The following is a 13,762-nucleotide window of genomic DNA, read 5'->3' as shown; positions in this document are numbered from 1 at the left end:
CCACACGCTGACCATGGCGAAGAATCAGCTCTAGGTGTCACCTGCGTGGGCAGAGACGGCCTACGTGCCTCATCCCCCCGGGACACTATGCCGGACTGGGCTAGAGGGGCGATCCCAGATGCGATGTCATTTTGACTCCCAGGACCCCAGACTCCCTTCATCCCGGTCCCCCCCACGCCTGTTTCTTCTTCTCTCGCTCCCCGCGCTTGTAAAGCAGCGTGGAAGAAAGAGCGGACGGGCTTCACCTCGTCTCCCGTCCCCTCCTCCACCCTCGGCGCGTCGCCGCGCACCCCGCAGGCCGCAGAGCCGCTGCGCCCGGCGCGCGGGGGAGGCTTGCGGGGACGCGGCCGCGGCCCGCAGCCCTCCTGCCGTCCCGAGAGCCCAAAGCCGGATCCGGCTCGCGGGTCTGGCGGGCAGCAGGGGTCCTGCGGGCGGAAGTGAGAGGCGAGGCGTGGGAGGGGGCCGCAGGCTGGGGGCTGGGATCCCCTCGGCGGCTGACGCGGCCCCAGACCCCGAGCGAGGACGGCGGCCGCCTCCCGACGCCCGGCGCGCGCCCGCCGGGCCTCTTTCGGCGCTGAGCGGGAGCGGACGGGCAGGGCCGCCGCTCTGGGGGAGCGAGGCTGAGCCGCCGCGCCCGGCACCCGGAGGAGGGGCTGCCCCGGGGGCGCCGCCGCGACCCAGCTAGGCTGGGCGAACGCGGGAGCGGGCGGCGGCCCGTCGCCCCCCTCCTCCTCGGCGCGCGCAACCCGGAACCCGGCGAGCGCGTGGGGGCGGGGAGGCGAGCGCGCAGAGCTGGCGGGCACGCCCGCGGCCCCCGGGCCCCCAGCCATGTCGGCCGAGGAGATGGTGCAGATCCGCCTGGAGGACCGCTGCTACCCGGTGAGCAAGAGGAAGCTCATCGAGCAGAGCGACTACTTCCGCGCCCTCTACCGCTCCGGCATGCGCGAGGCCCTGAGCCAGGAGGCCGGCGGCCCCGAGGTGCAGCAGCTGCGCGGCCTCAGCGCCCCGGGCCTGCGCCTGGTGCTGGACTTCATCAACGCCGGCGGGGCCCGCGAAGGCTGGCTCCTGGGCCCGCGGGCGGAGAAGGGCGGTGGGCTGGAGGACGAAGAGGAGATGGACGAGGTGAGCCTGCTGGCGGAGCTGGTGGAAGCGGCCTCCTTCCTGCAGGTCACGTCTCTGCTGCAGCTGCTGCTGTCCCAGGTGCGGCTCACCAACTGCCTGGAGCTGTACCGCCTGGCGCAGGTGTACGGACTGCCCGACCTGCAGGAGGCCTGCCTGCGCTTCATGGTGGTCCACTTCCACGAGGTGCTGTGCAAGCCCCAGTTCCACCTCCTGGGGGCTCCTCCTCAAGCCCCCGGCGATGTCAGCCTGAAGCAGAGGCTGAGAGAGGCCCGGATGGCCGGGACTCCCGTCCTCGTAGCCCTGGGGGATTTCTTGGGGGGACCCCTGGCCCCTCACCCCTACCAAGGGGAGCCCCCGTCCATGCTCAGGTATGAGGAGATGACTGAACGTTGGTTCCCGCTGGCCAACAACCTTCCTCCCGACCTGGTGAACGTCAGGGGTTACGGGTCCGCCATCCTGGACAACTACCTCTTCATAGTGGGCGGGTATAGGATCACTAGCCAGGAGATCTCGGCTGCGCACTCCTACAACCCCAGCACCAACGAGTGGCTCCAGGTGGCCTCCATGAACCAGAAGAGGTAAGCACCCAGCCGTGCTGCTTCTTTCCCGTTCCCATTCGTTCACTTGCTCATTAGTTAATTCACTCCCCTGGCGCTTACTGGGCAGTCACAGGAGGTTGTGCTGAGGTGGGAATGACATCTTCAGGAGTGTCGCTGGCCTTGACTCTGGCAAAGTTCCCAAGGAACGGAGAACTTGCGAGGAAGAAGTGGTCCCTGTGAGGTCAACTAGCTGAGTAGTCTCCTTGCAGGTATTGTGCTTTGAGACAAACTGCCCTTTTTTTTTTGCCTCTCTCCGGGGGGGGGGGGGGGGGGGGGAGGAGGTCTGTGGTTTCCTAAAAGGATACGTTAAAAAAAAAAAAACTTTTTAAAGTTTGCCTTCATTTTTACCTTTTTTATTTTTTAGGCTCTAATCCTCATTACAGTGACACACTGGGCAGTGGCCTGTAATGCTGTCTTGGGAAGATTTTGTTGTTGTGATTGACTTTGAAGCTTTCCACACTGGGGCCCCAATCTGTGCTCAGGAGATAACCATTAGAATTGTACATCGGATTGCCTTTCTTATTTTGTATCCTCTCTTTTGCATCTCCCTTCCTTCCCAGACAGTTTCGTCACTGATCCAAAATTTGAGCCTGGCAGTGGTCACCTACAGAATTAGAACATTTCAGTCCACCCAACCTTCTCCCTTCCCATCCTCAAATCCCTCCCAACATGCCCTTGGGTCACTTGAAGACAGGAAAAGGAGGAGGGGAGGGGAGGGGAGGGGAAGGAGAGTAGGGAATGGAGCTAGGAAAGGAAAAGGAAGGGGAAAAAAAGAGCAGAGCAGATACAGGGAGAGATGGTAGGAAAGAAAGATGGTAGGACTCAAGATGGCCCGGAGCCATTCACACACAAGTTGGGAGAAGAATCAGTGTGACCCACAAAAGGACAGGACTACTTTTTCTTCTGGTCCACTTGTATCCATCTCAACCCCCACATGGGCCCTACTCTGAAGTGTGGAGCAAGTAGTTGGGGGACTCACCACCAGGCAAAGAAAGTCGTAACAGGAATTGGAAGACCATTACACATACGTACTTGACTTACGGTTACCCAAGGCCAGGAGGGACCAGTGGCCTTATTTCTACTATAACATAAAATTCCTTCAGGAAAGTGTTCTTTTTTTTCTTTTTTTCTTTTTCTTTTTTTTTTTTTTTATATTTTTTAAAATATTTTTTTTTTAAAGATTTCATTTATTCATTTGAGAGAGAGAATGAGAGACAGAGAGCATGAGAGGGAGGAGGGTCAGAGGGAGAAGCAGACTCCCTGCCGAGCAGGGAGCCCGATGCGGGACTCGATCCCAGGACTCCAGGATCATGACCTGAGCCGAAGGCAGTCGCTTAACCAACTGAGCCACCCAGGCACCCAGTGTTCTTTTTTTTCTGATGATGAAAATAATACATAATTATTCTAAAAAAGTGGAAAAATGGAAAAAAATCAAGAAACAGAAAGACTATCACTCCTATTCCCTCCCTCACAGAGGCAATACCATGTACAGGTTGGCATGTTTTCTTCCAAGCCCTTTTTAGTGTATTATTTATACCACTGAGATGATACTGTGTTTAAGATTTGGTATCAGAAGTGTTATTTTTAAAGCAAATTCTAAGAGCTTTAATTTGAAGTATCAAAGACCATTCAGTGGTTATGGATGGCGCTCAGATTCGGGGTGGAAGGCCTAGCAGGTTGTCTATCACCTCTACACACATGTCTCCAGCTGTATCAGCTGGTGCTCAATAGGCTTCCCCCCCCATCCAGCTTGAACTCTAACACCTCACAGAATTCTTTTTTTTTTTTTAGAGAAAGGGGGAGGGGCAGAGGGAGAGAGAGAGAGAGAGAGAATCTTAAGCAGGCTCCATGTCCAGCACAGAGCCTGTTGCGGGGCTCCATCTCATGACGCTGACACATCATGACCTGAGCCAAAATCAAGAGTCAGATGCTTAACCAGCTGAGCCACCCAGTGTCCCCTTTGCTTTCTTTACAAATCCTTGGTAGTCTTTTTTTCTTTTTTCTTTTTCTATATACGAATATCCTTTCTGTCCTTGGGGGAAAAAAAGGTATTCAAGTAATGCATGAATACATACTTAGAAAAATTACGAATGACGTGAAAAACCACAGAGTGTATGATATGTGTATCTATTGATATATATTTATATATTATACATTTGTAAATATATGTTGTAAATGTGCACTTATATAAACATAAGTATGTTGATAATTGTTAGCAGGGAAAAATGTACATATGCATGTACATGTAAGGGTGTGTATGCATTTTATATATATTTTTACCTTAGAGTTAATTAGGCTGTGCTGATTATTATGACCATTAATATTTCCACTTGGAGAGTTTTTTCTACATCAACAAATGTAGAGCCGTCTCACTCTCATTAAGAGCTGTATAGTATTCCAGCCTACGGCTGTACCATAATGTAATCAGCCCCTCCCTTATTCATAAGCATTTAAGTTGCTTCTATTTGCCATTCTTAACAATGCTATATTGGGACGCCTGGGTGGCTCAGTCGGTTAAGCATCTTAAGCATCTGCCGTCGGCTCAGGTCATGATCCCTGGGTCCTGGGATCGAGTCCTATGTCAGGCTCCCTGCTCCTCAGGGAGTCTGCTTCTCCCTTTCCCTCTGCCCCTCCCCCCACTCGTGCTCTCTCACTCGCTCACTCTCTCTCTCTCTCAAATAAATAAGATCTTAAAAAAAAATGCTATATTGAACATCTTGGCATATATGTGCCTATCTTAGCAGGCATATATCAGTAGTCCTATATGGCAAATTCCTGGAATCCCTGTATAGGTAGGCCAAAGTGTATATACGTTTTAAATTTTGGTAGCTCCTGCCAAATTGCCCATTAAAACATTGTTCAGATTTCCTCTCCTATCAACAGTGTCTGAGCTTGCCAGTTCCTATACTCTTGCCAAGACAAGATATTATCATTTTTTATTTTTACCAATCCAGTGGGCAAACACTGATGTGACTCTTTCTGCTTGGAAGAGAAATTTTTCCTCTCAGATGTCTATTGGCGTTTTGTATATATTTTATAAGTGGCCTTTGCCAATGAAAAAGAAAATTGGTTTATCTTTTTCATATTCTTTTTAAAAATTCTATTTACATATGTAGAATTTTTTTTTTAAAGATTTTATTTATTTATTTGAGAGAGAGAGAATGAGAGAGAGAGAACACATGAGAGGGGATAGGGTCAGAGGACGAAGCAGACTCCCTGCCGAGCAGGGAGTCCGATGCGGGACTCGATCCCAGGACTCCAGGATCCTGACCTGAGCCGAAGGCAGTCGCTTAACCAACTGAGCCACCCAGGCGCCCTACATATGTAGAATTAATCTCTTGTCTCTTAGGCAGTGTTGCACTGTTTCCCCCCGCCTTTATTTTACTGGAAGGCCTCAAAAATGAAATCCCTAAAGTGACCAGGCTGGTGAAGTCAATGAGTAGAGGGGTGGGTTGGAGTGATGATGAAGCAGAGAGCTACCGCCCCACCACAAGAGGGCCCCTCCTCTCTCAGCCACAGCTCGTTGCTGCCTCCTAGAAGTGAGGAATGGCATTGCCAGACAGCCAGATGCCCTGATTTTTAAAGGCTGGCAACTTACTGCATTGAAAAAACCAACATCAACAATAACAAAAACCTTGCAGACTGAACAAATCGTAGGACAACACCGGCATTGTGAGCCTCCAGTTTTGGACGTCAGGTTTATCATGTATTCTTACATGAAGAAATTTAAATGTTTTTGGAGTCAAATTTGTCATGTATATCCTGTTCACTTTTAATCTTGCACAGGAAAGGCTTCTACAAGTTAAGAATATACAAATATTCATCTGTCTTATAATCTATATTACTTTTATGGTTTTGCCTTTTTACATTTATATCTGAATGTGTTTGGGATTTATTTTTATGTAAGGTATAATGTAAGGTTATAACATGTTTTCTAAATGTCCCGGTGGCCTCAATCCTCACTGTGATTTGTACAACCAGTTATCAGACGCTAATTTTCCTGTTTCCATATTGACAGATTTGCCATTCCTTTACCAATAGCACACTTTTAAATTATTGTAGCTTGGTAAACTATTTTGTTGTCTCGTGGAACGGAGACCCATTTTTTTTCTGTTTTATTTTGATTCTCTTAGCTGTTCTTTGTACATTTTCCCCTTCAGATAAACTTTAGAATCAGCTTGGGGCACCTGGGTGGCTCAGTCGTTAAGCGTCTGCCTTCGGCTCAGGTCATGATCCCAGGGTCCTGGGATCGAGCCCCGCATCGGGCTCTCTGCTCGGCGGGAAGCCTGCTTCTCTCTCTCTCACTCCCCCGCTTGTGTTCCCTCTCCCTCTCTCTCTCTCTCTCTGTCAAATAAATAAATAAAATCTTAAAAACAACAACAACAAAAAAACAACTTTAGAATCAGCTTGTCAAGTCCTGTTGGAATTTTAATTGGGATTACATTGTATTTATTAATTAAGCTGGAGGAGGATTTATAGTTTCATAATACTTTGCAGCTAGAAAAATGGTTTGTTTTTCCATGTATTTAGGTCTTTTGGTCCTTCAGGAAAAGTTTATTTTATTATCTTTGTTATAGTCTGTATATTTTTTATTGCAGTTATTCTCAGGTATTTTCTAGTTATTTTATTTTTCTTTTTTTTAATAACTTTCATTTATTTATTTATTTTTAAGTAGGTTCTAGGCCCAGGGTGGGGCTTGAACTCACAACCCTGAGATTAAGAGTTGCATGCTTCACTGACTGAGCCAGCCAGGCACCCCCGAGTTACTTTTTTTTTTTTTTCTACACAGATATTTTTTCCCACCAAATTTTAAAATTGGATGCCATACTGGAATTTGTAACCTTCTTTATCTCTCTCGTACTTTGACTCAGATTTGACGTCAACTCAACTGGGAGTCCCTTCCTGAACTCTCAGTTGGACTAGATATTCAAATTCTGTGCTTCTCTAGCACACTCTCCACCTTGAATTGAAATTTTCTGCTTATGTTTGTTTCTCTCCCTTCCAATCAGGTCCAACTCATTGCTTCTGTATACTCCTACTGCTAACATGGTGTCCAATAAATAATAGATGCTTAAAATGCATCATTGTTTTGAATTATGGAATATATCATACATTATTGTAATAAAAGTGAATATATGATTTTATTTTTAAAAGTGTAACATTGTGAATATTTTTATCTTGTAACAGTCATTATCGTTATTTAGAATAGCTGAAAAATAATAATAGGTAACATTTAATTGAACATTTACTTTGTACTAGGTACTGTTCTTACTGCTTTGCATGTATTATCTCACTTATTCTTCACAAAGACTATATCAGGCAGGTTCCCATTTTATAGAATCAGAAACTGAGGCACAGAAAGTTAACTAAATTGCTAAGGTGTGTAATAAGTAGAGTAACCAAAATATAAATATCCATCGAATAGATATAACCATTTAGAGTATTTATAATTTGGCTTATAAACTGGCAATGACCATCTTCATGCACATTTTTAAAATTTTCTTAAAAATTAGTTTCTCTAGGGGGGTGGGGTGCAAATACTTTGTGGTGCTCTGCTACTTTTTAAAATTTCATTACGTTGTGTTTCAACTTCACCACAGCCTTTATGTCTAGCATCTTTCTAGTCACTATTGGGTGAACAACAAAGACGACATGGTTCCAGTCCTCAAGGAGTTTATAATTGAGTTTAGATGATGAAACAAGTAAAAATGAAACCTAGAATGGGATTGTTCCCGGATAATGTGTCTAACACAGTTTCTGGAAACACCAGAGGAAACTTAGAACCTTGAGGAAAAGCAGATTTTGGCCTCTGGCTACACAGCATTTCACATCTACCTTGATTCACTGCCTTTGTGATGTACCTGGACTGTTTTACTTTGACAAAGCGGTCAAATGCAGAGCAGCCCATATTCCCCAGTGACTGAATAGGGTGGTGATCTCAGAATCTTAAATAGTAAGGGACAGGCAGGAACGCTAGGATTGAGAAATGCTGTAAAGCCCTTTGCACCCTGGAGAAAATGGTGCTGTATGACCAGTAATGCTCTCCCCCACCCTCCAACAAGAAGAAGGGAAGAAAGAGATATTAGTGTCGTGCCCGCACACTTGAAAATGGCAGTATGCGTACATAGCAGTCTTTGAGAGGATGCTTTGAAGTCCAGGGATGCAACACTGCCCAGTGGTCTGCATGTGGATTTGATCTCAGGAGCTGTCAGGACATAACTCTTTACATGTAGAAGCCTGTGTGCCCACAAAATTGCTTGCCTTCCCTCCTCACTTTAATTGGTGATAACTTGCAGGAACTGGCCACTCTTGCAGAAATCCGTTCATTAATTTTTCCATTTCTGACATCTCTAGTCTCTCTGATTGCCCTGCACTTTTGCTCTGCAATTGTTCTGTGTGTGAATACAGCAAAGCCGGGAGAGAGTTAAACAAGTCTCCTGGCAGAGATGGGATTACAGTCGTCAGCCTTAGCTGTCCCCTTTTTCTCTGAGCCAGAGTATAGTATTTTAGGGCATTTCTAGAGTCGTGGAACCCTCGAGAGATTCTGTCCTTTCTGGTTAGGTTGCAGTGAAGCTGGAGAATAGTGTGAAGGAAAGAAAACTGTCTATTCACTCCCCATCCGCCCTCTGATTTTGGCCAATAGTTGCTTTGTGTGCTCTAGTCTCTCAGACACCTAGTAGGTAGCAACCTACTGGTCCCCAGGGGAGGTTAATCCATAGGGAAGTGGCAGAAGGTAGGCAGCAGAAGGGGAAGGAGGGGACACAAGGACCCGAGTGCTCCACAGACCTTACAAGCCTTTTCTGAGTGGTTGAGAAAAGATGTGAGAAAAGATCTTGCCATTTCTCTCTGATGTTTACTCTAATGGCAACAAACTTTTCTATGTAGCAAGCTGTAACAATGGTTTCTATTTCTTGGGCTCTTACTCTGGGCTGCAGGTTGTAGATGCTGTTCTAGATGTCACTTCCTATTTCATGCACACAGCATCTCTTTGGGATAAGTATTATTATTGGCTTCATCTCCCCAAAGGGGAAACTGAGGCTCAGTTTCATAAGCTTGCACAGTTATAGGGCCAGCACTTGAAGGCACTCAGACCTCTGTGTCACCTGCCGCCCTACAATTGTATACGGCTACCCTTAATCTGTGTACCAGTGTTCAACATGTTTCATGTCACTTAGTTTTTAAGGATTTACTGAGCTCTTTATTTCCTCGGAGTGAAGTAGTAATTAAATCAGCATCTTTTTTTTTTCACTTTTATTTCTATTTACTGTAAGTCAGTCAAGGATATAGCTACAACACATCATTATTTGGTTTAAAAATGCTTCTTTTTACCCTCCTGAGGGTAGTATGTCAGGGATCAATATCAAGAAAACACTAGAGATAGGGCGCCTGGGTGGCTCAGTTGGTTAAGCGACTGCCTTCGGCTCAGGTCATGATCCTGGAGTCCCGGAATCGAGTCCCGCATCGGGCTCCCTGCTCGGCGGGGAGTCTGCTTCTCCCTCTGACCCTCCTCCCTCTCATGCTCTCTGTATCTCATTCTCTCTGTCTCAAATAAATAAATAAAATCTTTAAAAAAAAAAAACACTAGAGATGATAATTAAAAAAAAAAAACAATAGCTTGGATTGATACTTTCACCATTCAGGAGGTGAAGAGTGAAAGAGTTATTTTCAGAAAGTAGGAAATGAGGTGCTACATGGTGAGAATTTATGGATGAGAGAACACTTTGTATGTAATTCAGAATACATTCTAGCCAGTGACTGTTGCAGTTAACAAATGAAAAACAGACCCTCTCAGAGTTAAGAAACTGAGGCTTATGACGTGTAGAAAAGCATTCCCTCTCGTGACCCCTTTCTGCAAGTGTTCCCCTTTTCAACTCTTACTGTGTGTGATATGTGCTTTTCCCCACTTCACAGATAGGGAAACTTAGTCTCAGATGAACTGAGATTCAGTGACTTGTCCAAGGTCACATAACAGTTGGGTAGTGGAGCTGAGATTTCCCTGTATAAGCCTGGGCTCATAATCCTTAGCAGTATGCCTCTTCACTAAGTGGTCTGTTTTGGGGTGGCAATTTCATCTTCAACTCAATATTGAAAAGCTGCTTCTCTTCAAGTGAATTTGAGCATGCTGGGGTCTGGAGAGATGGAATTGTTTACTTTTAACTGCCTATTCATCCAGCCCTTACATGTTTACTTAGGACAAATGATTATGCTGGATGAATATTAAAAACTGTTTTGATCTTAAAAAATTTACTATCTGTGTACCTTTGGGGAGCAAAAACAAATAGCGGGCTGGTAAAATTTAGTGCTTATTTGTAAGCTTTATTTCCTTTGGTTCCCCAAATTTGCACACACAGAGAGGGCACCATGGTCAGATTTTAAGGACCATTGGCAGCAGGAAAAGTAAGCAACATGAAGCAGAGACCCCCCAGTAACTGCCACCCCAGCGAAGTCTGTTGGCATGAAATATGAATGTCTGGCTAGGTTTAATGGACAATATGAGGTTCTTGTTGAAGAGTGCTCTGTTCACTCTCTGATTTGAAAAACAAAACAAAACTGAGACTCATTTAAATGTACACATTACAGGCACCTTTGAAAACATCTTACTGTTTTAGTAGGTGGCTATTCCCAGCATGTCCTACGTCATTGTGCATCAGTGGGATTGGACACCTGTTAGGAGATCACACATGGACGACTCATTCCCTGTTTCTTCCTTATCTACCCTCTTAAGTGCATATGTGGCCTCTACCCCCATTCTTTCTTAGGATATTGTTACTTTTGAAGACATTGTTGTATTGGCAGTAGATGTGGTCTCTAAAATTTACCTGGTCTACTTTCTTTATTTCAAACACTAGAAAACTGAGAAATTACCTTGCTAGTATCTTATCTCAGTGTAGTACTTACTGATAAACTGTTGGCTGTAATTGTCTTGACCATCCTGTGATGGGTATTATCCCCATACCAGCAATGGCAAAGTGGGGTGTTTGGGCTAGGGTCAGAGAGCTGCTTCAGGTCTTTCTGTTGCATCGTGCTCTGCTCACAGTCCTGTAAACTTGGGACTGCTGCACCGATCAGGGAGACTGGCCCAAATGTGTGTCCTGTCTAGTCTTCAAGGAGTCCATTAATCTCTGTGCACTACATTGAAACAAATTAATTTTTTTCTTTTCAATTCAAAAGTTATGAGACTTTAATCTAGCATCTGAAACTGATGAGCAGTGTTTAATTGTATTACTGAATATGGGGCTTAAAACCAGTGTATTCTCTTTTTAAAGTTATTTTCTTTATTTTTTGAGACAGACAGAGATAGCGAAAGAGAGCATGAGCAGGAAGGAGGGGGAAAAGCAGACTCCCTGCTAAGCAGGGAGTCTAACATGGGGCTCCATCCCAGGACCCTGGGATCATGACCTGAGCTGAAGGCAGACGCTCAACAGACTGAGCCACCCAGGCGCCCCTAAAATTATTTTCTATTATGATAAATGAGCATTTGTTGATTTAAGTATTTGTTGAGTTAACATGTGTAGACCCCCTAAGAGTGCTGGATCAAAATATGTTTAGTTCAGTGCTTATGTAGCCCTATGTTGTGTGTTGTGAAACAATATAAAGATGCCCTCCTATGGAGTGGGGGCGGGCGGGGGGCGAGTGATCTGCCTGGTATGCTTGTGGTGAAGGGGTCTTTGAACTACCCTTTAGCAACCACCCTTAGCATATGCCTGTCTGTGTAGGAGGTGCTATAGTGTGTATCTAACACAGAGCCTACCCACTAAGTAGGAAGAATGGGGAACATTCTGAGTAGAGACACAAGGGAGGGAGGTGGTTATGCATTCTTCCCTTAGCACTTGCTCCCACTGCTGAAAGAAATATTAAGCCTACTATATACAGAATATCTGTGGTTCTTGGCATAAGGCTAAGCAAGACTACTCTTGGTTATATTGAATTGCTTATCTCCAGTTGCTAAAATTTGGAAAATGCATCATTCTTGTGAATTCTAGGGTAGGAGTGAAATTTGAGGTATCATTTGGTCATTCCTCTGTCCCCAGGCAGAATGGCACCCAACTTGGAGAGCTAATTTTCTTTAGATATCCGGCACATTCCTCAGTCTGCTTTAGCAGTTCATGCCATTGCCTTCTTGTCAAGTCAAAAATGTCAAGTCAATGTCAAGTCAAGAAAATGTCAAGTTAAAAAAACTGACTCTCTGGGCCTTTGTATCTCTCTTTCAGGTCTAACTTCAAACTTGTGGCTGTTAATTCAAAACTCTATGCCATTGGTGGGCAGGCCGTTTCTAATGTTGAGTGTTACAATCCTGAGCAGGATGCCTGGAATTTTGTGGCACCCTTACCAAATCCTTTGGCTGAGTTCTCTGCGTGTGAGTGTAAGGGAAAAATTTACGTCATTGGAGGATATACCACCAGAGGTAAGTGAAGGGGCCAAGTAAGTGATCCTCTTCTATGTGAGCTTCTGCAGCCTGGGGAAGGGCAGGAGGGTGCCAAGGAAACACTCTGGTGTACATATTGTAACTTCATACGTTATATACTGGATATTTACATATCTGGAAGGAAGAGAGTTGTGTATTACAGGGGTGGTTTGGACAGGAGGGACCTTTGATGCCTTTGTGTGAGCATGAAAATTGAACGGGGTAGAGGATGCTATGAAGAGAATATGTATTTTCTTTCTGCTCTGGAAACTCAGCCTTGTGACCAGCTGTCTTGTGACTTGACTGGGTAACTGCCATCCTTCTCCCAAACACATTTAACACTATGGAATTTAGGGCTAGAACATCCTTGTGGATCTTTGTTTTCACTTTCTTCCTTCTTGAGCACAAACATATCAGACAGTTTCCAGAAACTCAGCTCAAGGCTGTTGTTCACATATCCTAAGAGGATTATAAGAGACATGAATGTAAGAGAATTCTTTCCTGGCCAGAGGTGGGAGGCGGTTGTGTTATTTATTAAACTGTACTTTTTTTGGTGGGTATTTGGTATTAATAATTTGGAAATAAGTTTCTCCAGTAGGTTTTATACTGCCGTTCTTGGTAGGAAGCATCTCACATGATAGTGATAATAAACAGCTTGGTTGTGTTGAGAAAGGCAGGGGTGGGCCACCAGGAAGAGGTGTGTCTTTCCTTTTATCTCTCTCCCCCGCTTGTGTCCAAGTTACCTCTTAGCCAAAGAAATTTATTCTTTTAATTTTTTAAAAAGATTTTATTTATTTATTTGACAGAGAGAGACACAGCGAGAGAGGGAGCACAAGCAGGGGGAGTGGGAGAGGGAGAAGCAGGCTTCCTGCGGAGCAGGGAGCCGGATGCGGGGCTCGATCCCAGGACTCTGGGATCATGACCTGAGCCGAAGGCAGACGCTTAACTGACTGAGCCACCCAGGCGCCCCTTGGCCAAAGAAATTTATTTCTTCATTTGGTTTATCTGACTGTAAAATGCCCAGAACTTATAGAAAAGGTATAACAGCACTCTTAGGACTTTTAATCACATTGAGGTAGTAGAGTTACCGTTATATCTGACATAGTGAAATAACCTCTCTCTCCTTTATGGTACAACATGGGAGGACAGAGCTCCAGCCCCGCTGACAATAAGTATGGAGAAAGGATGCTGATAGGTAACTTTGTAAAGGACAGAAATCCACATGCTAGTAGAGTGTAGGTGCCAAAAAATCTTTTCACCAAATATGTCTTGTTTGGGGGTTTTATGTTAGAGGAAGTTAAATGTCAAGTGTTTTATGAGCATCCGATTTACTGTGTGTGCAAAAGATCCTGAGTAACACTTCTTAGAGTATCTCTAAGCAGTTGCTGTGGTGGGGAGGATGGTGAGTGGTGGCGTAGTTTCCTAGGGCTGACTTAACAGACAACCACAGCTTGGTGGCCCAAGACAATAGAAGTGTGTTCTCTCAGATTTCTAGAAGCCAGAAGTCTGAAATCAAGGTGTGGGAGGTCACATCCCATCTGAAGGTGCTGGGGGACAATCCTTCCCTGCCTCTTCCAGCTTTGGTGGTTCGAGGTGCTCCTTGGCTGGTGGCCGCATCACTCCAGGCTCTGCCTCT

At 45.4% G+C, this 13,762-nt stretch overlaps 1 protein-coding gene across 3 annotated transcripts in view; it reads left to right on the top strand.

Annotated features, from left to right (window-relative positions):
• Nucleotides 1-789: 789 nt before the first annotated feature.
• The window catches only part of KLHL42 (kelch like family member 42), a 21,143-nt gene continuing 8,170 nt past the window's right edge, over nt 790-13,762 (top strand). For all 3 annotated transcript variants that reach the window (XR_004683349.1, XR_004683348.1, XM_035027997.1), the window contains exons 1-2: nt 790-1,700; nt 11,933-12,126. Coding sequence is in view for 1 of the 3 variants with exons in the window: in XM_035027997.1 (XP_034883888.1) it covers nt 829-1,700; nt 11,933-12,126 (1,066 nt within the window). In the remaining 2 variants the exon portion in view is untranslated. The remainder of the gene's footprint in view (nt 1,701-11,932; nt 12,127-13,762) is intronic.

Source organism: Mirounga leonina, unplaced genomic scaffold, assembly GCF_011800145.1.
Source record: "Mirounga leonina isolate KUSES-001 unplaced genomic scaffold, KU_Mleo_1.0 Mir_201, whole genome shotgun sequence".
In the NCBI taxonomy this organism is placed as follows: domain Eukaryota; kingdom Metazoa; phylum Chordata; class Mammalia; order Carnivora; family Phocidae; genus Mirounga; species Mirounga leonina.
The sequence above is the reverse complement of the archived record's forward strand: the minus strand, read 5'-3'. Positions and strand labels throughout refer to the sequence as shown.